At 40.9% G+C, this 25,319-nt stretch overlaps 1 protein-coding gene across 3 annotated transcripts in view; it reads right to left on the bottom strand.

Annotated features, from left to right (window-relative positions):
• The window catches only part of LOC139570564 (uncharacterized), a 60,169-nt gene that overhangs the window by 11,218 nt on the left and 23,632 nt on the right, over nt 1-25,319 (bottom strand). For 2 of the 3 annotated variants that reach the window (XR_011674101.1, XM_071392530.1), the window contains exons 6-9: nt 13,161-13,322; nt 11,336-11,671; nt 9,740-9,790; nt 9,194-9,448 (exon numbers count right to left, since the gene is read on the bottom strand). Coding sequence is in view for 2 of the 3 variants with exons in the window: in XM_071392530.1 (XP_071248631.1) it covers nt 9,194-9,448; nt 9,740-9,790; nt 11,336-11,671; nt 13,161-13,322 (804 nt within the window). In the remaining variant the exon portion in view is untranslated. The remainder of the gene's footprint in view (nt 1-9,193; nt 9,449-9,739; nt 9,791-11,335; nt 11,672-13,160; nt 13,323-25,319) is intronic. The other variant, XM_071392531.1, reaches the window with a different exon arrangement.

Consider the following 25,319-nt stretch of genomic DNA (forward strand, 5'->3'; position numbering starts at 1 on the left):
TTGTAAGCCTGCCACACACTATACGACACATTTATTAAACATAAGAATGAGTGTGAGTTTGTCACAACCTGGCTCGTGGGAAGTGACAAATAGCTCTTATAGGACCAGGGCACAAATAGTAATAATCTTGCTCTTTATTTAACCATCTTACATATTAAACCTTATTTGTTCATCGAAAACTGTGAATAACTCACAGCAGGTTAATGAGAAGGGTGTGCTTGAAAGGATGCATGTAACTCTGCAATGTTGTGTGGTATTGGAGAGAATCTCAGTCTTAAATAATTTTCCACACATCGTCTGTGCCTGTATTTAGTTTTCATGCTAGTGAGGGCCGAGAATCCACTCTCACATAGGTACGTGGTTGCAAAGGGCATCAGTGTCTTTAACAGTGCAATTTATCAAGGCAGGATGCTCTGATCCCAGCCTAATCCAGAAATCTGTCAGTGGCTTCTGATTAAATAAAATTTTCACAGAAACGCTTGTTGCAATTTCGATGAGGCTCTCTTGTTCAGATATCGGTAAGTGGACTGGAGGCAGGGCATGAAAGGGATAACGAATCCAGTTGTTTGTGTCATCTGTTTCGGGAAAGTACCTGCATTAGGTGCGCACCCAACTCACTCAGGTACTTTGCTATATGACATTGTCCGTAAGCTTGAGATCATTTGCACGCAAAAAATCATACAATGATGGAAAGACCTATGTGTTGTCCTTGTCAATGCAGACAGAGAAGAGATCCAACTTCTTAATCATAGCCTCAATTTTGTCCCACAATACGTTGGGTGAATACAGCTGAAGTTGGATGTTTACATACACCTTAGCCAAATACATTTAAAACTGAGTTTTCACAATTCCTGACATTTAATCCTAGTAAAAATGACCTGTCTTAGGTCAGTTATGATCACCACTACAGAATAATAGTAGAGGGAATGATTTATTTCAGCTTTTATTTCTTTCATCACATTCCCAGTGGGTCAGAAGTTTACATACACTCAATTAGTATTTGGTAGCATTGCCTTTAAATTATTTAACTTGAGTCAAATGTTTTGGGTAGCCTTCCACAAGCTTCCCACAATACGTTGGGTGAATTTTGGCCCATTCCTCCTGACAAAGCTGGTGTAACTGAGTCAGGTTTATAGGCCTCCTTGCACGCACACGCTTTTTCAGTTCTGCCCACACATTTTCTACAGGATTGAGGTCAGGGCTTTGTGATGGCCACTCCAATACCTTGACTTTGTTGTCCTGAAGCCATTTTGCCACAACTTTGGAAGTATGCTTGGGGTCATTGTCCATTTGGAAGACCCATTTGCGACCAAGCTTTAACTTCCTGACTGATGTCTTGAGATGTTGCTTCAATATATCATATAATTTTCCTTACCTCATGATGCCATCTCTTTTGTGAATTGCACCATGCCTTCCTGCAGCAAAGCACCCCCACAACATGATGCTACCACCCCCGTGCTTCACGGTTGGGATGGTGTTCTTCGGCTTGCAAGTATCCCCCTTTTTCCTCCAAACATAACCATGGTCATTATGACCAAAAAGTTATATTTTTGTTTCATCAGACCAGAGGACATTTCTCCAAAAAGTACGATCTTTGTCCCCATGTGCAGTTGCAAACCGTAGTCTGGCTTTTTTATGGTAGTTTTGAAGCAGTGGCTTCTTCCTTGCTGAGTGGCCTTTCAGATTAATGTTGATATAGGACTCGTTTTACTGAGCATACAGATACTTTTGTACCTGTTTCCTCCAGCATCTTCACAAGGTCCTTTGCTGTTGTTCTGGGATTGATTTGCACTTTTCGCACCAAAGTACGTTCATCTCTATGAGACAGAACGCGTCTCCTTCCTAAGCGGTATGACGGCTGCGTGGTCCCATTGTGTTTATACTTGCGTACTATTGTTTGTATAGATGCACGTGGTACCTTCAGGCATTTGGAAGTTGCTCCCAAGGATGAACCAGTCTTGTGAAGGTCTGCATTTTTTTCTGAGGTCTTGGCTGATTTCTTTTGATTTTCCCATGATGTCAAGCAAAGAGGCACTGAGTTTGAAGGTAGGCCTTGAAATACATCCACAGGTACACCTCCAGTTGGCTCAAATTATGTCAATTAGCCTATCAGAAGCTTCTATAGCCATGACATCAATTTCTGGAATTTTCCAAGCTGTTTAAAGGCACAGTCAACTTTGTGTATGTACACTTCTGACCCACTGGAATTGTGATACAGTGAATTATAAGTGAAATAATCTGTCTGTAAACAATTGTTGGAAAAATTACTTGTGTCATGCACAAAGTAGATGTCCTAACCGACTTGCCAAAACTATAGTTTGTTAACAAGAAATTTATGGAGTGGTTGAAAAACTAGTTTTAATGACTCCAACCAAAGTGTATGTAAACTTCCAGCTTCAACTGTAGTTGCGGAGAGTCCCTGTAATCCTAGATTCAGAACATTCAGGCGAGAAAAAACATCACCCAGATAGGCCAGTCGTGTGAGAAACTCGTCATCATGCAAGCGGTCAGACAAGTGAAAAGGATGGTGAGTAAAGAAAACTTTAAGCTCGTCTCTCAATTCAAAAAAATGTGTCAATACTTTGCCTCTTGATAACCAGCACAAAAGTGTTACATGGTCGCTGCCCATACCATTCCATAGTGCAGAAAATACACAAGTAATTGTTTCAAAACATCTCCTGCCATGTCAATGATGCGTCGTGAAACAGTTGTTTGATGAAGTCATTGTCTGTATAGTTTTTTGGGCCTTTTCCCCCAGCATTGTCCCAGTCATATCCACGGCAACAGGAAGAATTAAGTCCTCCACAATAGTATGAGTCTTGCCTGTCCTAGCCACTCAGTTGCTCATCATACAAAACGCTTCTAGCCCTTCTTGTTAATGGTATCTGTTGCTTTTATACATGTCTTACTACTTGAAAGTCGTCTTAATTCTCGCTCAAACAACTCCTGTGGCTTATTTTTCAAATTGGCATGTTTTATTTCTAAACGTCTGCGCAAGAGTGAATGTTTCATCGAGTTGTGAGAAAGTTCTTTTGCACATATAACACACTCTAGCTGAGGAAAGGCACTACTCCCAATATAAGTGAACCCCAAATCAATGTAGTTCTCATCATATTTGCACCTCTTCGATGGTCCAACGTCACTGTCTGTTGTTTGGTGCTTTCCCGGGTAAAGGGGTAGTAGCTCTTCGGCTCCATCAGATTGACAACTGTCAGTGTCCATGCTAGCTGGGCTAACAACAAATGTAGAATTACTGATGCTAGCATTGGATGTGCTCGTAGAAGCACGTCGACAGGTGCAGGTGTAGTACTGCTGGTAGTAGTACTACCAGTAGAGCTGGTATGTGTCTCTATGGACACATAGAGACACATAGCCTTACTTTTAAAAAAAACCATTTATCCATTTTCGAGCAAACGGAATGAGCAGAAGCTACGTTTGGCTATATACGGACCGTTAGTGGAATTACCGCAAGAGAGTAACGGTTAATGTGATTGGATGTTAATTATTTGACTAGGCTACCTGTATTTGACATTATGTTTTTATTTCGCTGAACACTAGGTGGTTTAATTGTATTTTTGGCAGTGAAACGAGGCTTCTCAGGCGAGAAAGAAACCTCACCAAAATGTATAGCCCCATTGGAAAATATAATATATATATTTTTTAAAATCTGAATCACATTTTTATTTGGCGTACCCCCGACGCCATTCCCCAGTTTGGGAATACCTGCGGTAGACCATTCCATTCTTGTGGGCCGGCTAAGCAGTATTGGTGTCTCTGAGAGGTCTTTGAGAAAGGTAGTTACCAAACCAGGACAAAGAGTGCAGTGTATAATGTCAGAACATCTGCTGTCTCAGCCACTGCCTTTCACCAAGGGTGTACCCCAAGGCTCGATCCTAGGCACCATGCTCTTCTCAATTTAAATCAACAACATAGCTCAGCCAGTAGGAAGCTCTCTCGCATCCATTTATATGCAGATGATACAGTCTTATACTCAGCTGGCCCTCCCCGTATTTTGTGTTAAACGCTCCACAACAAAGCTTTCTTAGTGTCCAACAAGCTTTCTCTACCCTTAACCTTGTTCTGAACACCTCCAAAACAAAGGTCATGTGGTTTGGTTAGAAGAATTCCCCTCTCCCCACAGGTGTAATTACTACCTCTGAGGGTTTAGAGCTTGAGGTAGCCACCTCATACAAGTACTTGGGAGTATGGCAAGATGGTACACTGTCCTTCTCTCAGCACATATCAAAGCAGCAGGCTAAAGTTAAATCTAGACTTGGTGTCCTCTATCGTAATCGCTCCTCTTTCACCCTAGTTGCCAAACGAATCCTGATTCAGATGACCATCCTACCCATGCTAGATTACGGAGTCGTAATTTATAGATCGGCAGGTAAGGGTGCTCTCGAACGGCTAGATGTTCTTTACCATTCGGCCATAATTACCATTCGGCCATAAGATTTGCCACCAATGCTCCTTATAGGACACATCACTGCACTCCATACTCTTCTGTAAACTGGTTATCTCTGTATACCCGTCACAAGACCCACTGGTTGATGCTTATTTACAAAACCCTCTTAGGCCTCACTCCCCACTATCTGACATATCTACTCCACATACAACACCCGTTCTGCCAGTCACATTCTGTTAAAGGTTCCCAAAGCACACACATCCCTGGGTTGCTCGTCTTTTCAGTTCGCTGCAACTAGCGACTGGAACGAGCTACAACAAACACTCAAACTTGACAGTTTTATCTCTTCATTCAAAGACTCAATCATGGACACTCTTACTGACAGTTGTGGCTGCTTTGCATGATGTATTGTTGTCTCTACCTTCTTGCCCTTTGTGCTGTTCTCTGTGCCCAATAATGTTTGTACCATGATTTGTGCTGCTACCATGTTATAGTGCTGCCATGTTGTGTTGCTACCATGTTGTTTTCATATTGTGTTGCTACCATGCTGTGTTGTCGTCTTAGGTCTCTCTTTGTGTAGTTTTGTGTTGTCTCTCTTTTCGCGATGTGTGTTTTGTCCTATATTTTGATTGAATTATTATTATTATTATTATTATTATTTTGGCCCCCGTCCCTGCAGGAGGCTATTTGCCTTTTGGTAGGCCGTCATTGTAAATAACTGACTTGCCTAGTTAAATAAAAGGTCAAATAAAAAAGCACCTTTGGCAGTGATTAGAGCCTTGAGTCTTCTTGGGTATGATTCTACAAGCTTGGCACACCTGTATTTGGGGAGTTTCTCCCATTCTTCTCCACAGATTCTCTCAAGCTCTTTCAGGTTGGATGCGGAGTGTCTGTGCACAGCTATTTTCAGGTCTCTCCAGAGATGTTCGATCGGGTTCAAGGACATTCAAAGACTTGTCCCGAAGCCACTTCTGTGTTTTCTTGGCTGTGTGCTTAGGGTTGTTGTCCTTTTGGAAGGTGAACCCTCGTCCCAGTCTGAGGTCCTGAGCGCTCTGGAGCAGGTTTTCATCAAGGATCTCTCTGTACTATGCTCCGTTCATCTTTCTCTCAATCCTGACTAGTCTCCCAGTCCCTGCCGCTGAAAAACATCCCAACAGCATGATGCTGCCACCACCATGCTTCACCGTAGGGATGGTACCAGGTTTCCTCCCAATGTGACTCTTCGCATTCAGGCCAAAGAGTTCCATCTTGGTTTCATCAGACCAGAGAATCTTGTTTCTCATGGTCTGAGAGTCCTTTAGGTGCCTTTTGGCAATGTGCATTTTACTGAGCAGTGGCTTCCGTCTGGCCACTTTACCATAAAGGCCTGATTGGTGGAGTGCTGCAGAGATGGTTGTCCTTCTGGAAGGTTCTCCCATCTCCACAGAGGAACTCAGGATCTCTGTAAGAGTGACCATCGGGTTCTTGGCCACCTCCCTGACCAAGGCCCTTCTCCCCTGATTGCTCAGGAAGGTGCATCATCACTAGCTCTAGGAAGATTCTTGGTGGCTCCCAACTTCTTCCATTTAAAAATGATGGAGGCCACTGTGTTCTTGGGGACCTTTAATGCTGCAGACATTTTTTGGTACCCGTCCCCAGATCTGTGCCTCGACACAATCCTGTCTCGGAGCTCTACGGACAATTCCTTCGACCTCATAGCTTGGTTTATGCTCTGATGTGCACTGTCAAGTGTGGGACCTTATATAGACAGGTGTGTGCCTTTACAAATCATGTCCAATCAATTGAATTTATCACAGGTGCACTCCAATCAAGTTGTAGAAACATCTCAAGGATGATCAATGGAAACAGGATGCACCTGAGCTCAATTTCGAGTCTCATAGTAAAGCGTCTGAATACTTATATAAGTAAGGTATTTCTGTTTTCTATTTGTAAACATTTTCTAAAAACCTGTTTTCGCTTTGTCATTATTAGGTATTGTGTGTAGATTGGTGAGAGAATGCTTATTTAATACATTTCAGAATACGTCTGTGATGTAAACAAAATTTGGAAAAAGTCAAGGGTTCTAAATACTTTCCGAATGCACTGTATATGATCACACCGGTAATAGATCCGTTGTTGTATTACTTGTGAAGCACAGCTGAGTGAACATACATTAAAAAAATATTTTTTTTATTTTGATTTATTTACTGGGTAACTTTCACTTTTACTTGAGTCATTTTCTATTAAGGCAGCTGAGTGAGCATACATTAAAAAAATGAGCTTTTTATTTTGATTTATTTACTGGGTAACTTTCACTTTTACTTGAGTCATTTTCTATTAAGGCATCTTTACTTTTACTCAAGTATGACAATTGAGTACTTTTTCCACCACAGTGTGCATGTTGATTTTGTCCCTCCACACCAGATGCGATCAGGACACGTAGGTTGAATTATCAAAACAAACTCTGAACTAACTAAACTCAGCAAAAAAGAAACGTCCTCTCACTGTCAACTGCGTTTATTTTCAGCAAACTTATTAACATGTTTAAATATTTGTATGAACATAACAAGATTCGACAACTGAGACATACCCTGAACAAGTTCCACAGACATGTGACTAACAGAACATTGAATAATGGTTGCCTGAACAAAGGGGGGAGGTGTCAAAATCAAAAGTAACAGTCAGCATCTGGTGTGGCCACCAGCTGCATTACGTACTGCAGTGCATCTGCTCCTCATGGACTGCAACGGATTTGCCAGTTCTTGCTGTGAGATGTTACCCCACTCTTCCCCCAATGCACCTGCAAGTTCCCGACATTTCTGAGGGGAATGGCCCTAGCCCTCACCCTCTTATCCAACAGGTCCCAGACGTGCTCAATGGAATTGAGATCCGGGCTCTTCGCTGGCCATGGCAGAACACTGAACGAGCAGTATGGCTGGTGGCATTGTCATGCTGGAGGGTCATGTCAGGATGAGCCTGCAGGAAGGGTACCACATGAGGGAGGAGGATGTCTTCCCTGTAACGCACAGCGTTGAGATTGCCTGTAATGACAACAAGCTCAGTCCGATGATGCTGTGACACACCGCCCCAGACCATGACGGATCCTCCACCTCCAAATCAATCCCGCTCCAGAGTACAGGCCTCGGTGTAACGCTCATTCCTTCGACGATAAACGCGAATCCGAGACAAAACCGCGATTCGTCAGTGAAAAGCACTTTTTGCCTGTCTGGTCCAGCGACGATGGGTTTGTGCCCATAGGCGACGTTGTTGCTGGTGATGTCTGGTGAGGACCTGCCTTACATCAGGCCTACAAGCCCTCAGTCCAGCCTCTCTCAGCCTATTGCGGGCAGTCTGAGCACTGATGGGATTGTGCGTTCCTGGTGTAACTCAGGCAAATGTTGTTGCCATCCTGTACCTGTCCCGCAGTTGTGATGTCCAGATGTACCGATCTTGTGCAAGTGTTGTTACACGTGGTCTGCCACTGCGAGGATGATCAGCTGTCCATCCTGTCTCCCTGTAGCACTGTCTTAGGCGTCTCACAGTACGGACATTGAAATGTATTGCCCTGGCCACATCTGCAGTCCTCATGCCTCCTTGCAGCATGCCTAAGACACGTTCACGCAGATGAGCAGGGACCCTGGGCATCTTTCTTTTGGTGTTTTTCAGTCAGTAGAAAGGCCTCTTTATTGTCCTAAGTCTTCATAACTGTGACCTTAATTGCCTACCGTCTGTAAGCTGTTAGTGTCTTAACGACCGTTCCTAGAAACTAACTTGTTTTACCCTTTTATCTGTGAATTAATTGTCAGAGTAGAGAACCTTGTGCATTTCAGGTAAAATAAGAACCCAATGTTTACATCCCAGGACAAATGAGCTAGCAACAGCAAGCTATGTTTCATGCGTTCAGACCTGTCGACAAATTAATATATTTGGTTCAGAGTTCGTTTTGATATTTCAACCTGCGTGTCCTGATCGCGTCTGGTGTGAATGGACAAAATCAAAATGCGCGCTAGCAGGTTGGATGAAATGATTGAATAACATGTATGTGTACATTTATTTTCCAGTGCTCGCACACGTAACGCGAGCGTTGTGGTCAGTTACACGTTACACGTTTCGACCTGTCCCCAAATTAATATAAACTCAGCAAAAAAAGAAACGTTCCTTTTTCAGGACTCTGTCTTTCAAAGATAATTCGCAAAAATCCAAATAACTTCACAGATCTATATTGTAAAATCTTCAGCATGTTACTGCTGCAGTACTTGTTGCAGTGCAGCTGAATTGGGTGCACCTACCGCCAACAGCCCGAGAGAAAAGAATAGAAAATAGGAACAGAAGGCTTTATCGTAGTTTTTTTGACAGGAATGTTTGCAAATTGACTAGGAATGCCTTGGAGATCGACCGGTTGGTGACCACAGCTCTAGAAAGTTGAGTGAATTACAATCTTTGGGCTGATAGGTCTATTTCTGTGTGGCAGTCCAAGGGAGCTGTGCAACAGTCTTAGGACTACTGTATGCGCACATGTTGGCAGTTTAGAGGGAACATTGGTCATTCCTCACACCTATTTATGTTACATTTATGAAACTTCTGTGGAAAAAGACACAAAATATGTCACTACGCCTGCCCCTCCTCCCTTAAAGGGGTAGTTGACCCAAATTATAAAATTATGTATTTGTTTCCTTAGCCTAAAAGCAGTCTGTGGACTCTTAGGTAAATAAAACCAAAGCTTGGATTGCAGTCTCTCCTTTTCCATAAACTATATTTAAGGTATCAAATAATACACCTTTAACCCTCACAACACCACCTTCCTCTCACCTCGGGTCTCGCGGGTGACGGGGTGCTTGAGGGCGATGTGATGGACGCTCACCCACACCTTGGTGCCGCCGTGCTCCAGCTCTGCGCGTGGCAGCTTGCACTGGCTCATGGCCGAGAAAAAGCCCTGGGTGTCGGGCCGCGGGGCAGACAGGGCCTGGGAAGCCACGGGGCTCAGTTCGCCTCCCTGGCAGAACCAACGGAAGGTGATGATGTCTGGATGGAAGCACGAGGCCTGGGTGGTCAGGGTGACCACACCTGGAGGAGAGAGTGGAAAGAGACATGCAGCGTATAGACTTGTGTGGTTCAGTTTGTAACAGTGCAGCACTGGCAAAGCCAAGGTTGTGTGTTCAATTACCACAGGGATCTTACACACACACAAAAAATTTTTTTGCACGGACTGTATTGTAAGTCGTTTTGGATAAAAATGTATGCTATATTGTCAAAACTGTTAAAAACGCAATTGGTCAAGTTGAAGTGGAATTGACTCCAATCCTGATATGCAATGTACTTTCATTTGTATTTAAAATGAACTTGAGTTCATCTTACCGGAGTCATCACCTGCCTCTGTGAGCTGAATCTCTGAGACCTTGGGGGGAGCTGAAGAAAAGTAAGAGAGGACAGGACAAGTAATTTGAAAGTATTTTTTCCACATTTTGTTGTGTTACAATCTGAAATTAAAATTGATGAAATTGAGATTTGCCGTCTCTGGCCTACACACAATACCCCATAATGTCAAAGTGGAATTATGTTTCTTAGAAAAAGAAATAAAGTTCAGGAGTAAAAATGTGCTTAACAAGTCACATAGTAAGTTGCATGGACTCACTCTCTACAATAAAAGTGTTTAACATGATTTTTGAATGGCTACCTCATCTCTGTACCCCACACATACAGATAATTTTAAGGTCCCACAGTCGAGCAGTGAATTTCAAAGACAGATTCAAAGACAGATGAGGATGGTGAAGTTATTAATTACACTTTGGATGGTATATCAATACACACAGTCACTGCAAAGATACAGGCGTCCTTCCTACCTCAGCTGCTAGAGAGTACGGAAACAACTCAGGGATTTCACCATGAGGCCAATGGTGACATTAAAACAGTTACAGTTTAATGGCTGTGATAGGAGAAAACTGAGGAAGGATCAACAACATTCTAGTTACTCCACAATACCAACCTAAATGACTGAGTGAAAAGAATGAAGCCTGTACAGAATAAAAATATTCCAAAAATTGCATCCTATTTGCAGTAAGGCACTAAAGTAAAACTGCAAAAAAAATGTGCCAAAGAAATTAACTTTATGTCCTGAATACAAAACATTAATTTGGGGCAAATCCAACACAACATCATATTTTTAAGCATTGTGGTGGCTGCATCAGGTTATGGGTATGCTTATCATCGACAAGGACTAGGGTTTTTTGGGGGGATAAAAATAAATGGAATAGAGCTAAGCACAGGCAAAATCCTAGAGGAAAACCTGGTTCAGTGTGCTTTCCAACAGACACTGTGAGACAAATTCTCCTTTCAGCAGGACAATAACCTAAAACACAAGGCCAAATATACACTGGAGTTGCTTACCATGAAAGACAACATTGAATGTTCCTGAGTGGCTTAGTTACAGTTTTGACTTAAATCGGCTTGAAAATCTATGGCAATATTTGAAAATGGCTTTCTAGCAATGATCAACAACCAACTTGAGAGAGCCTGAAGAATTTTTTAAAGAATAATATGCCAATATTGTAATATCCGGGAGTGGAAAGCTCTTAGAGACTTACCCAGAAAGACTCACAGCTGTAATCACTGCCAAAGGTGATTTTAATATGTAAATTAGGTATTTCTCTACCAATCAATTTGCAAAAATATATAAAAACATGTTTTCACTTTGTCATTATGGGGTATTGTGTGTAGATGGGTGCCATTTTTATTTTATTTAATCCATTTTGAATTCAGGCTATGATGTGGAATAAGTCAAGGGGTATGAATACTTTCTGAAGGCACTGTACACTGAGACAGAAGGAAGAGAAAAAGTAAAATACAGTGTTTCTGTAAAAGAGACAGGGTTGTATTCAATTCCATTTTAATTCAATAAAATGTCCTGTATTGAAGCAAATTGACACCAACCCTGGTGCGAGAGCTGTCCCTTACCTAATATGGTGAACTTGTCTGACACCCTCTCCACCACAACTTTGTCTTTCCCCACATAAGACACCTGGCACTTGAACACCGCACCCTTGTGGATGGAGATCAGGGGGATGAAGGAGAGCGAGGACAGCAGTCGCTGCTTGCTGCTGTCCCCCGTCGAGTGCAGCGGGCCCTGGGTGTGCAGCTTGTAATAGCCCACGTCGCCAGCAGAGAGCAGCAGGGGACCCTTCTCCGGGACTGGGGAGGTGAGCGTGAGACCGTAGGGTAGAAGCATGGTGCTTAGTTGGTTACGGAGAAAGTTAGTGTTGTTAGCGTACGCTTTGAATGTGGGACGGGATTCTGGTCATTTGATGTTGGACAATATTTGTTAGTAGAATTATGTAATGAAAAAAACAAAAGGCAGCGAGTTACTTAAGATAATGTACTGCACAAAGGCAAAATGCTAAACAAATGACAAAATAAAGTAATACTTCACTTAATTAAAAGTCCTTCTATAATTACTTGTATAATACTATGTAACTTTATGGTGCCTACTGTTGTCTCTCTATGTAGGACATTTTAAACTGGCTGAAAATTCTATACAAATTCTGTCAGTTATTCAGTCAGGATCATTATGAGATGATAATAAGACATAATACATGCTTATGACATGTCTTACAATACCTTCTAACTGTATAATAATGTTTTAGACCTGTAGGCTGTAATTAAAGTGTTACCGAAAGAGACATTGTGGTATGGCTCTATGTGTATATACACTCAACACAATATGCATTAGGACAGTGAAACATTTTTAATTTGTCTCTATACTCCAGCATTTTCGATTTGAAATCAAATGTTTCATATGAGGCAACAGTACAGTGTCACCATTAATTTGAAGATATTTTCATACATATCCGTTTTACCATTTTAAAATGAAAGCACTTATTTTATGCATCTACCCCCCCCACACCCCCTATTTGAAGAAGTCATAAGTATTTGGACAAATTCACTTAAAGTGCATTAAAATAGTCCAACTTTTTGTAGTTGGTACCATATTCCTTGTACGCAATGATTACGTCAGGCTTGTGATTTTACAAACTAGTTGGATGCATTTGCAGTTTGTTTTGGTTGTGTTTTGGTTTGGTCTACGTTTTGCCCAATAGTAACTGAAGGGTGAATAAGCAGTAATGTTCTTTCTAAGTGAGTAGATAAAATGTTTCTGAACACATCTAAATTAATCCCGATTATGCCATAATTAGGAAAAGTCATGAATGAATCATGAATAACGATAAAGAGGCTACAACAAAACATGCTAACCTCTCACTATTACTAACAACAGGGGAGGTTCACCATTTTTTGGGGGGGGGAACAGTATGATATTTGTGACTCTGTAACTTTCTCACTCATCATTATTCACGATCCAGTCATGATTTTCCATAACCATAGTAGCATCCACATGAATGTAAAAGTGTTCAAAAAAATGTCTTATTCTTACTAACAATAAAAGTGGCTACAAAATGACACAAGACACCAATCAGTTCCAAAACATAATCTGAAACACAACCAAAACAAACTGCAAACGCATACAACAAGCTTGATGTAGTCATTGCGTGCAAGGAATACGGGACCACATGCTAAACTTTTGACCACTTAATATACATTGGAGTATAGCCACATTAAAACGTGTAACTTCACTGTCCAAATAAATATGTTGTAGAGTGTATATAATACTATAATGCTTTATAATAGTATAATGCTTTATAACATATTATAATCATGAATGGGACTCTAAAATGTCTTAGAATAAAGCTTATAATATGTTATGTGACATATTGTGGTTTGACTCTACCTGTGTGTGAGGTGTCTGAAATGGGGGTGTCATTGAGGAACCAGGTGGTCTGGACCCTGTCCACCCTCCTCCCCTCCACACTGATGGTCACCCTGCCCTTCTGACCCACAATGACCCGGGGAGGCAGAATGATCCCCGATACATTTAGAAACTTCTGCTTCTCTGGGGAGGGAACGAGGGAGAGGGACAGAGAGAGAGAGGAGAGGGAGGTAGATGTCAGTGGTGATATGAACACAATTGTCTGAGACTAGTGGTGTTGCAAAACTTCATAATAAAAGTGCAATTATATACATACAGTGGGGGTCTGAAATTATGGCACCCTTGATAAAGATGAGAAGAAAAGACTGTATCCTGCGTCTGCGTTTATGGACTGCCCTCTTCAATTCAAACTACAAGTCCGGAGATTGCAAAATGTTGATTTTGTGGTTAATTAACAATTTATTTGTGGATTTTGACGTGTGCTTGGAGTTATTGTCTTGCTGGAAGATCCACTTGAGGCCAAGTTTTAGCTTCCTGGCAGAGGCAACCAGGTTTTTGGCTAAAATGTCCCGGTACTGGGTAAGATTTATGATGCTGTTGACATTAACAAGGGCCCCGAGACCAGTAGCACGAAATAGCACCATAACATCAAAGATCCACCACCTGATGTCACAGTAAGTATGGGGTACTTTTTCTGCATATGCATCTTTCCTTCGACACAAAACCCACCACTGGTGTGCATGGCCAAAGAGCTCTATTTTCATGTAATCTGACCATAGCACTGGGTTCCAATACAAGTGCCAATGCCGTTTAGCAAATTCCAGGTATTTAGATTTGTTGGATGACATGAACATATAGCCCTTTGGCCACTCACACCAGTGCTGGGTTTTGCTTCAAAAGAAACCCCATACCTACTGTAAAATCAGGTGGTGGATCTTTGATGTTATTGGGCCATCTTGCTTCCAGTGGTCCTGGGGCCCTTGTTAACAACTAGAACCCCCTGGCCTTTCAGCCTTTAAGTACCCACTAGACAACATTGCCGGGCATCCTATTTAGCATACTGATCAGATGCATATCAACGCACAAGGTGCGCAAACATAAGCACCGAGGCTCAATAAATGGCAGATAAGCAATTGTAAACCATGAATTGCATCAAGAAATATTTGTGGAAATATATCCATGTAAAAATATAACAAGAATGGTTATTTCTCTGAATAGAGTCAAGGATATGTTTGTATAATTCTACAAAGTCCTAGTGAAAAAAGCTAATTTTTGGCACTTCTAGCCAATGACGCATCAACATTCTAACAGTCTAATAAATAAATGTCATTTATGCTATCGGAAGAATAATAATTTGGTTGTTTTTATAAAGGTCTTAGGTAACATTAGAAAACCAAAAAACTATGTAGCATGAGGCAAAAATCAGAAAAAACACATAGCATGTTTTAGTTTCTTTTACAATAAATGTGATTTGTAATAGCTTTATAGTTAATAAACCAGTCCCGTAACAGCCTCTTTTTACAAAGTACAACGTAAAAAAGAATGGTATCAACCTGCAAGACGCGCGGTCAAATTATTAACATGAGCGCCAATGATGATAAATAGGCATAACACAAACTCATCATTACACTTTCTAAATTAAATCAACCTCTTCACCCTCCTTATCATTAATTTAGGGCTAATTTAAATTCAATTGTGAAGTAATTTGCATAATTATCGCCCATTCATCCATTTTTTTCATTCATTCAGTGAGGAGAGAAAGCAGCATTAGCATTAGGGTACCAATGCTAATTAGGGTACCAAGGTCCTTCTGACAAATTAGCAATTTAAAATACAAACATTTTGGAAAAGTCATGCTCCAGGACCTGCTAGGCTGATAAAAAAATGCAAGCAATTCATTACGATCAGACAGTTACTGGAGGAAAAAGGAATCACTTTTCAACTTGATTCCCGGCAGTACTGTGGGTATGGAAGCGAACACAGAGAATGGAGTTCACAAGCACCGATGAACTCCTGAACAGGCTGTAGGAAACCTTGCAAGTTGGGAGAGCGCCTAGTACCCTGAGGAGAGGTAAAAGTGGAAAAAAACTGATAAGAACACTAGGCTACATAGAGTGATGCCAAAGACCAGCTTATCGTTAATTGACAGAATATTCCTTCCCTCTCCCCCCTAATACAATCTAAACTATATTGTCCCCAAGTAACTGTTCTTCTCTAGGATGTAACGATAGAATTAGCAAATGCCAATGAGATATACACAGACACTGAAAATACAGTATAAAAGAGGAAATATAGCATGTAAGTCAATAATTGTTAATAATTGATTGATGTACAGTTGAAGTCAGGAGATTACATACACTTAGGTTGGAGTCATTAAAACTCGTGTTTCAACCACATTTATTGTTAATTAAGAAACTATAGTTTTGGCAAGTCGGTTAGGACATCTACTTTGTGCATGACACAAGTAATTTTTATGTTTACAGACAGATTATTTCACTTATAATTCCCTATCACAATTCCAGTGGGTCAGAAGTTTACATACACTAAGTTGACTGTGCCTTTAAACAGCTTGGAAAATTCCAGAAAATGATGTCATGGCTTTAGAAGCTTCTGATAGGATAATTGACATCCTTTGAGTCAATTGGAGGTGTACCTGTGGATGTATTTCAAGGCCTACCTTTAAACCTGCTTGACATCATGGGAAAATCAAAAGAAAAAGTCCTCAGAAAAAAAATTGTAGACCTTCACATGTCTGGTTCATCCTTGGGATGGTTAGGACATCTACTTTGTGCATGACACATTGTGCATGACACAATATTGTAGACCTCTACAAGTCTGGTTCATCACTGGGAGCAATTTCCAAAAGCCTGAAGGTACCACGTTCATCTGTACAGACAATAGTACGCAAGTATAAACACCATGGGACCACGCAGCCGCCATACCGTTCAGGAAGGAGACGCGTTCTGTCTCCTAGAAATGAACGTACTTTGGTGTGGAAAGTGCAAATCAATGCCAGAACAACAGCAAAGGACCTTGTGAAGATGCTGGAGGAAACAGGTACAAAAGTATCTATATCCACAGTAAAACGAGTCCTATATCGACATAACCTGAAAGGCCGCTCAGCAAGGAAGAAGCCACTGCTCCAAAACCGCCATAAAAACGACAGACTACGGTTTTCAACTGCACACGGGGACAAAGATTGTACTTTTTAGAGAAATGTTCTCTGGTCTGATGAAACAAAAATAGACCTGTTTGGCCATAATGTCCATCGTTATGTGGCTTGCAAGCCGAAGAACACCATCCCGGCTTGCAAGCCGAAGAACACCATCCCAACCGTGAAGCACAGGGGTGGCAGCATCATGTTGTGGGGGTGCTTTGCTGCAGGAGGGACTGGTGCACTTCTCAAAATAGATGGCATCATGAGGTAGGAACATTATGTGGATATATTGAAACATCTCAAGAAATCTGTCAGGAAGTTAAAGCTTGGTCACAAATGGGTCTTCCAAATGGCCAATGACCCCAAGCATACTTCCAAAGTTGTGGCAAAATGGCTTAAGGACAACAAAGTCAAGGTTTTGGAGTGGCCATCACAAAGCCCTGATCTCAATCCTATAGAAAATATGTGGGCAGAACTGAAAAAGCGTGTGCGAGCAAGGAGGCCTACAAACCTGACTCAATTACACCAGCCCTGCCAGGAGGAATGGGCCAAAATTCACCCAATGTAAGGGAGTGCCTGGTGTAAGGGAGTAACTGGTGGCAGGGAAGTCAGGCGCAGGAGAGCAAAACTGGGTAATCAATGGAGCAGTCTTATTCAGAAAACCACCGGAAACCAGAACAAACAAATGGGTACAAAACCCGTCGCGCACCAGAGAAAACATGCACTTACAATAAACAATCCCACACAAAGACATGGGGGGAACAGAGGGTTAAATATACAACAAGAAATTGAGGGAATTGAAACCAGGTGTGAGGAAAAATAAGACAAAACACATGGAAAATTAAAAGTGGATCGATGATGGCTAGAAGACCGAGCGCCGCCCGAACAAGGAGAGGACCCAACATCGGCGGAAGTCGTGACACCCAATTTATTGTGGAACGCTTGTGGAAGGCTACCCAAAACATTTGACCCAAGTTAAATTTAAAGGCAATGCTTCCAAATACTAATTGAGTGTAGGTAATCTTCTGACCCACTGGGAATGTGATGAAAAATAAAAGCTGAAATAAAAAAAATCTCTACTATTATTCTGACATTTCACATTCTTAAAATTAAGTGGTGATCCTAACTGACCTAAGACAGGGAATTTTTACTTAGATTATATGTCAGGATTTGTGAAAAACTGAGTTTAAATGTATTTGGCTAAGGTGTATGTAAAATTCAGACTTCAATTGTATGTGTTGGTGTGTATGTGCGAGAGGGTGTATATGTGGGTATGTGCCTCTGCATATGAATGGGAGAGTGAAGGAGGGTGAATATGAATATGTGTAGGAGGGCGAGAGAGAATGGGTGTGCAGAGGCATAGGGTATATGCTGTGTGTGAATGAAGGAAAATGGATGAGTAAGTAGATGTGTAGATGGGTGTAAATGTGTTTGAGAAGCAGGGAGGCGGGAAAAACTTGGCCTAGATGGGTAAGGAAGGGAGATGGTAATAAGCTTGGCTTGGGGGGGGGGGGGGGGGCAAGTGTGGATAAGGATGGAAGGGAGGGAAGAGCTTGGCTTTGGGAGGGGCAAGGGGGAGTAAAGATTGGAGGTGGGGATGAGCTCGGCTTGGATGGGGTAAAGAGGGGAGAACAGGAAGGGGGTGGTGGATAGCAATGGATTTGGTTTGGAAGAGAGAGAAGGAAGGACTTGATTATACTACATTGTAATTGTATTTATTTTGTTCATGACTAAAATGAATAAGAGTTCTGGACAGATTAGGAAAGGATATCGAATCATTATTTTCCGTGTTTGTCATTACAACTAAGATTGGAGAGTGGCTATATCTGTTTGTCGGGCAAGCATCATCTAATAATGATAAAATATGAATAAAATATTTTTATCTGGACACTTTCTGTATTTGATATTTCTACTCTGCAAGTAAACACTTCACTGTACCGTTTACACCTTCTGTATACTGTGCATGTGACAAATAAACATAGATTTTATTTCATATGGCTAGTGTTTACCACATGGCCTCACATGTGAATCCTTAAAGAGATGGGTGTGAGCGATGCTGAATGGGTGTTGACAAAGAAGAGCTCTCCAGTAGGTGTACCGAAACATTCAATTGCCATCTTCTCAAAAGTGGGGTTACATGTTTATCAACTTTCAAAGCAGAATTTCTTTCCAATTGTTCCTCAACTGCAGTGTATGATATACAATTTTCCCGCTCTGAGTCTCTACTTTTATCCAATGTAAAAAACACAATTTCAAATGTTGCTACATAAGACCGAATCGAGGCGGTCGATCCAAGCTAAAAAGCCCTAAAAAAAGGCATGGCGCCTCAAGTACAAAGACATACATTTTTCAATAAAAAACATAAAGTATGTCTTCTCAGCCTACATGCTCTATTTATGTCATGTTTACAATAACTATGTTTTTATTCTATTATCCTCCCATTTTATGGAATGACGACCACGCTCATATGTCATGTCTGCTAAAACGTTGTACTTGGTTCTTCAATGATAGACGGAACAGATAAGGTTAACTTTGATTTGATTACAAGTAAAGACCAACAAAATCCAATTTATCACATGGAATGTGCACGGGCTCCATGATGAAAAAAATAAAGCAAATGGGTCTCAAACACTTAAAGATATTCTCAGTAGATGTGGTTTTCTTGCAAGAATTACATTTTTAAAAAGCAGAAAATGAACATTCAAAGAGGAGCTGGGTTGGAGAGAGCTATGCTGCCACCTACTGTAGTATCAGCAGAGGTGTAGGCATCCTGATAAAGAAGAATATAAAATTTTCCCTTATATCCCAGCACATTGACCAAGAAGGACGTTTTTGAATGTTGAATTGTACCTTAAAATGGTGAAAAATACACATTGATCTCATTGTATATCCGACCCGGGGCAAATCTAAGCTATATTAGATCAAATCCAGATGGGAAATATTATTTTAGCAGGTGACCTAAATTATACATTCGATTAGATTGACAGACGTAATAATAAAAAAAGGCACACAACTTCAGACAGTCCCAAGACTTTGTGGGGGTCGTAGAGCAAAATGGAGAACATCATTGTGTTCGATCAGACCGTTCGGACACCACAGACAATTTTGTGAGAAGACCGAATTCGGGATGTCTCATGGTCTGACAAATACCGCTCTAGCTCTGTCACCTTTCATGGCAGATGCAGAAGTGCGACATCGGCGGATGCAGTGGATTGAGACGCAAATATCTCTAGCTTAAACTGACAGATTTTTACGGGGAATTGTGTATTATGCTAATTAGATTTCCACGGGGTGCGGATATACCAACTTTAGGGCATTTATTTCCAATTATACAATAGGTGGGTCTAATCCTGAATGCTGATTGGTTAAAACCGCATTCCAGCCGGTCTATTACACAAGTTACCACCGGCTAAATCTATGACGTTAAAATGCCTATTTACTTTGTTCCATCTGACTGCGCAATCTACTGTCTCATCAGCCCAGCCAAGCAATTTATAAACTTGATCTCCACTATTAAAAGCATCTAGACATGATCTCATTTCTTTTAGAGTAACATTTTGCTTTTAAAGTCATAACAGACTTTATGTGGGCAAATAAAATTCAAAGAATAAAATGGAACATTTTACATCTTCCTAAGTCTGAGGGTGGTTTTAACCTTGGAATTGTATCAACTCGCTACCCAAGGCTTTTACTTGCGACATACTGTATATAAAATGCACTAAAGAGGAGCAATGGTTAAATATTTTAGACACGTATGCTCATCCCCAGAATATTTTTACATGTCTATTTTCAAAGGATAAAGCTAAGAACATTAACAACTTCATAGCTAAGAACGGTATAACAATATGGAATAAAGTAAAATGTATTTTACAAAAACCAATATGTCTTCCTAAAAACACAACCTTATAAAACAATCCTTGGATAGCTTTTCAGAATTCACCGATAAATGGGTGCACATGGAAACTAAAGGCATAGAAACTGTAAATGACTTGGTAATAGGAAATACTTTTATTTCCAAGACAGTATTAATTAAAAAGTAATTTTGGACTGACCAATGTAGATGGTTTAAAATACATGCAACTTAAATGTTACATATACTGTAACTACATTTCATTTTGAAATCATTCAGACATCAGTGCAACCTTGAGGGAATCCTATTTGAGCCAGAAAAGGATGTTCATATGATAGGGAAGATATGTAATACCTTGCAGAGATCACATCCAAGAATGTATGATACAAGAGACAAAATTCAGAAATTCTACAGCACAACGGCAGAGTCATGTCTTAAGTGTGAAACTAATAATGACTAATTAACCAATGCTTTCAAGGAATACTTCAACGTCCAGAAGTTGTGGGCAGAGTAAGAAAGTTGGCTGTCAGAAGTATTACAATGTAAACTTACTTTTAATCCGTCTGTCTGCATATTTTAAGACGTGGCACAGTGGCGTGTAGTGAGATACCTGATGGGTTGGACGATCGTCTTCTCATACCTTATCTTTAAAAAAACGTATACTAAAGACTTGGAAATCAATAAATCTGCCATCATTAGCACAATGGAAAAATAAAATGATTTATTATTTAAATATTGAAAGTGTGTAGGCTACGAAGAGAAACAAAAAATTGGTGCAGTTTCAGGCCATGTGGCGGAAAATGATGCGGGCGCTGGAGATGGGCTGTGTGATAGTGGGTCTGAGCAGGTTTGACGTAGTTGATGTTGTCATTTGTATGTGTATGTATTGTACTGTTTATAAAAGATCAAATAAAATCGTCATTTTTACATTTTTATCGTGTCATTTCGAACTTTATCCGTAGCGTTATATTCCATTTTGTTGCGACTCGAGCAATACCTCTCCCTCATTCCACAGGTAACTGCCAAAATAAAAGAAATGCATATTGAAAGCATGGGGCGCTTCCACACGTTAAGTTCCAGACACTTCTAGAATCTATGCCAAGGCGCATTGATGCTGTTCTGGCAGCTCATTTTGAGTTAACGCCCTATTAAGACACTTTATGTTGGTGTTTCTTTTATTTTGGCAGTTACCTGTAGTAGCAGGCTACGCAGAGAATGGAACAGCTGTATTGAGGAAATGGCTCTAGTTGCACAAAAGGGAATATGACATTGCGGATAAAGTTCAGAATGACACAATTTCATGTGTCAACGGCTTTGCCGTTTCCAAAGGGACGTAGGGTGTTTTAGAAGCTTTTGTTCATGTTTTTCAGGGCACCCATACTACACAATTAGGATGAGGAGTGATTTGCAGTTTGGGGTAAGCTTCTCAAAAACAAGTGAAGTCACCAAAAAAATGTGTCTGAACCTTTCTATAACATGCCATTTACATCCAAAATAGAGATTTCATTGTAAAACTTATCCTTCAAGGTCAACAATATTATGAACTACCCAGCACCAGGACATGTTAGCGAAAAACCTGGTTGCCTCTGGCAGGAGGCTGAAACTTGGCCGCAAGTATATCTTTTAGCAAGACAATAACCCCAAGCACACATCCAAATCCACAAAGAAATGCCTTAATTGACCACAAAATAAAAAATGTTCAATGGCCATCTCTGCCTCTGGACTTAAAGCTCATTGTGGTTTGAAGAGGGCAGTCCATAAGTGCAGACAAAGGATATCAAGGATCTGGAAATATTCTGTATGGAGGAATGGTCTAAGGCCCTATACCGGCCCTATATGTAGCACCAGTCCATCTCAAATGACAGAAGTTTTGAACTTCGATTTGCTATTTATGGCCTGTAGGCCTCATTGACCGGAGCTCATACAACTCGTTTTTGAGTTGCATAATGTATGGATTATTTTGACTATAACAAATACTCAGATTAAACATATTGTGCTATTTATCAAAGACTACTTTGTGTCAAAGTTTAACAAGGACATTTGTTTTGAAACCATTTCAATTTTTTAAATAGTGGCAGGATTCTATGTAATCAACCCGGGATATGGCGTATCTCGTTGGCCCTGGGGTCATCCAGATAACAGACCTCTCCTCTCAGGTGGGGATGAAGACCAGGGCAAATTCCCATTATTTGACCAGAATGTAACAAAAACCTCAACAGGGTCCTCTTTCTCATCACTGGATTGTTCCACATCGGATGTCTCTTGGTCTGGATCATATTCTGCGTTGTCATCAACTACTGACACTTCCTCCTCTAATGCATCTTCACTGTCAGTTTCCTGGCCTCTCTCCTCCTCACCAGTGTCACGATCAAAGATATGATCAAGAGCCTCACATACAGTATATCGTTTGGTCATTGTGCTGCCACAGAATGAATTGTTTGCAAGGCTACAAAAAAGCTTTATATACCAGAGCTGCGAGAAAAGTTCTATATATTACTGAAACAATGTTGTGATTGTTTGTGAGAATGCCAACAGGTGTGGTTCCATGGGGGAAAGATTACAGCTGAAGTTGGAAGTTTACATACACCTAAGCCAAATACATTTAAACTCAGTTTCACAATTCCTGACATTTAATCCGAGTAAAAATTCCCTGTCTTAGGTCAGTTAGGATCACCACTTTATTTTAATAATGTGAAATGTCAGAATAATAGTAGAGAGAATGATTTATTTCAGCTTTTATTTCTTTCATCACATTCCCAGTGGGTCAAAAGCTTACATACACTCAATTAGTATTTGGTAGCATTGCCTTTAAATTGTTTAACTTGGCTCAAACGTTTCGGTAGCCTTCCACAAGCTTACCACAATAAGTTGGGTGAATTGTGGCCCATTTCTCCTTACAAAGCTGGTGTAACAGTCAGGTTTGTAGGCCTCCTTGCTCGCACACGCTTTTTCAGTTCTGCCCACAAATTTTCTATAGGATTGAGGTCAGGGCTTTGTGATGGCCACTCCAATACCTTGACTTTGTTGTCCATATGCCATTTTGCTACAACTTTGGAAGTATGCTTGGGGTCATTGTCCATTTGGAAGATCCATTTGCGACCAAGCTTTAACTTCCTGACTGATGTCTTGAGATGTTGCTTCAATATATCCACATAATTTTCCTTACCTCATGAAGCCATCTATTTTGTGAAGTGCACCAGTCCCTCCTGCAGCAAAACACCCCCACAACATGATACTGCCACCCCTGTGCTTCACAGTTGGGATGGTGTTCTTCGACTTGCAAGCATCCCTCTTTTTCCACCAAACATAACGATGGTCATTATGGCCAATCAGTTATATTTTTGTTTCATCAGACCAGATTACATTTCTCCAAAAAGTACAATCTTTGTCCCCATGTGCAGTTGCAAGCCGCAGTCTGGCTTTTTTTGGCGGTTTTGAAGCAGTGGCTTCTTCTTTACTGAGTGGCCTTTCAGGTTATGTCGATATAGGACTCGTTTTACTGTGGATACAAATACTTTTGTACCTGTTTCCTCCAGCATCTTCCCAAGGTCCTTTGCTGTTGTTCTGGGATTGATTTGCACTTTCATACCAAAGTACGTTCATCTCTAGGAGACAGAACGCGTCTCCTTCTTGAGCGGTGTGACGGCTGCGTGGTCCCATGGTGTTTATACTTGCGTACTATTGTTTGTACAGATGAACGTGGTACCTTCAGGCATTTGGAAATTGCTCCCAAGGATGAACCAGACATGTGGAGGTCTACAATTTCTTTTCTGAGGTCTTTGCTGATTTCTTTTGATTTTCCCATGATGTCAAGGAAAGAGGCACTGAGTTTGAAGGTAGGCCTTGAAATACATCCACAGGTACACCTCCAATTGACTCAAAGGATGTCAATTAGCCTATCAGAAGCTTCTAAAGCCATGGCATCATTTTCTGGAATTTTCCAAGCTGTTTAAAGGCACAGTCAACTTAGTGTATGGAAACTTCTGACCCACTGGAATTGTGATACAGTGAATTATAAATGAAATAACGTCTGTAAACAAATGTTGGAAAAATGACTTGTGTCATGCACAAAGTAGATGTCCGAAACGACTTGCCAAAACTATAGTTTGTTAACAAGAAATTTGTGGAGTGGTTGAAAAACGAGTTTTAATGACTCCAACCTCAGCGTATGTAAACTTCCAACTTCAACTGTATATTGGGGGGTTGACATGGAAACCAGGAAGGGGAGTGAGGTGTGTGCGCGCTCTAACATATATGCATGTGGGGGTCTGGGAGAGGAAGTGTGTCCATCTGATGAATGGGCATGTGCCTGAACTCAATTTTATACACAAATTGTAGTCTCACCCATTCATTTCTAATGACCGGTCATTTTTGACCGGGACCACCAGAGGTGTACAAAAGTTAAATAAAACACCCAAAATGTAATGAAAATAATAACAATTTATTTTGTGTGGTCAGATGCCCCGTGTGGACAAAGTCATGGAACCTTATGACAATCAGATTAAATGATCTACATTTTTCAGAGATAAAACTTGTAAATTGGTCCAGTTCGACTGGAATACAGCAGAAGGGCTAGTTGAGTATCTAGAGCATCAGCATTTGTGGGTTCGATTACAGGCTCAAAATGGCCAGAAACAAATAACTTCCTTCTGAAACTTGTTGGTCTATTATTGTTCTGAGAAATGAAGGCTATTCCATGGGAGAAATTGCCAAGAAATTGAAGATCTCGTACAATGCTGTGTACTACTCCCTTCACAGAACAGCGCAAACTGGCTCTAACCAAAATAGAAAAATGAGTGGGAGGCCCCGGTGCACAACTGAGCAAGAGGACAAGTACATCACAGTGTCTAGTTTGAGAAACAGACGCCTCAAGTCCTCAACTGGCAGCTTCATTAAATAGTGCCCGCAAAACACCAGTCTCAACATCAACAGTGAAGAGGTGACTCCGGGATGCTGGCCTTCTAGGCAGAGTTGCAAATAAAAAGCCATATCTCAGACTGACTAATAAAATGAAAAGATTAAGATGGGAAAAACAACACAGGCTTTTTCTTCGCAACTCTGCCTAGAAGGCCAGCATCCCGGAGTCGCCTCTTCACTGTTGACGTTGAGACTGGTGTTTTGCGGGCACTATTTAATGAAGCTGCCAGTTGAGGACTTGTGAGGCGTCTGTTTC

The sequence above is a fragment of the Salvelinus alpinus genome, chromosome 3 (assembly GCF_045679555.1).
Source record: "Salvelinus alpinus chromosome 3, SLU_Salpinus.1, whole genome shotgun sequence".
In the NCBI taxonomy this organism is placed as follows: Eukaryota; Metazoa; Chordata; class Actinopteri; order Salmoniformes; family Salmonidae; genus Salvelinus; species Salvelinus alpinus.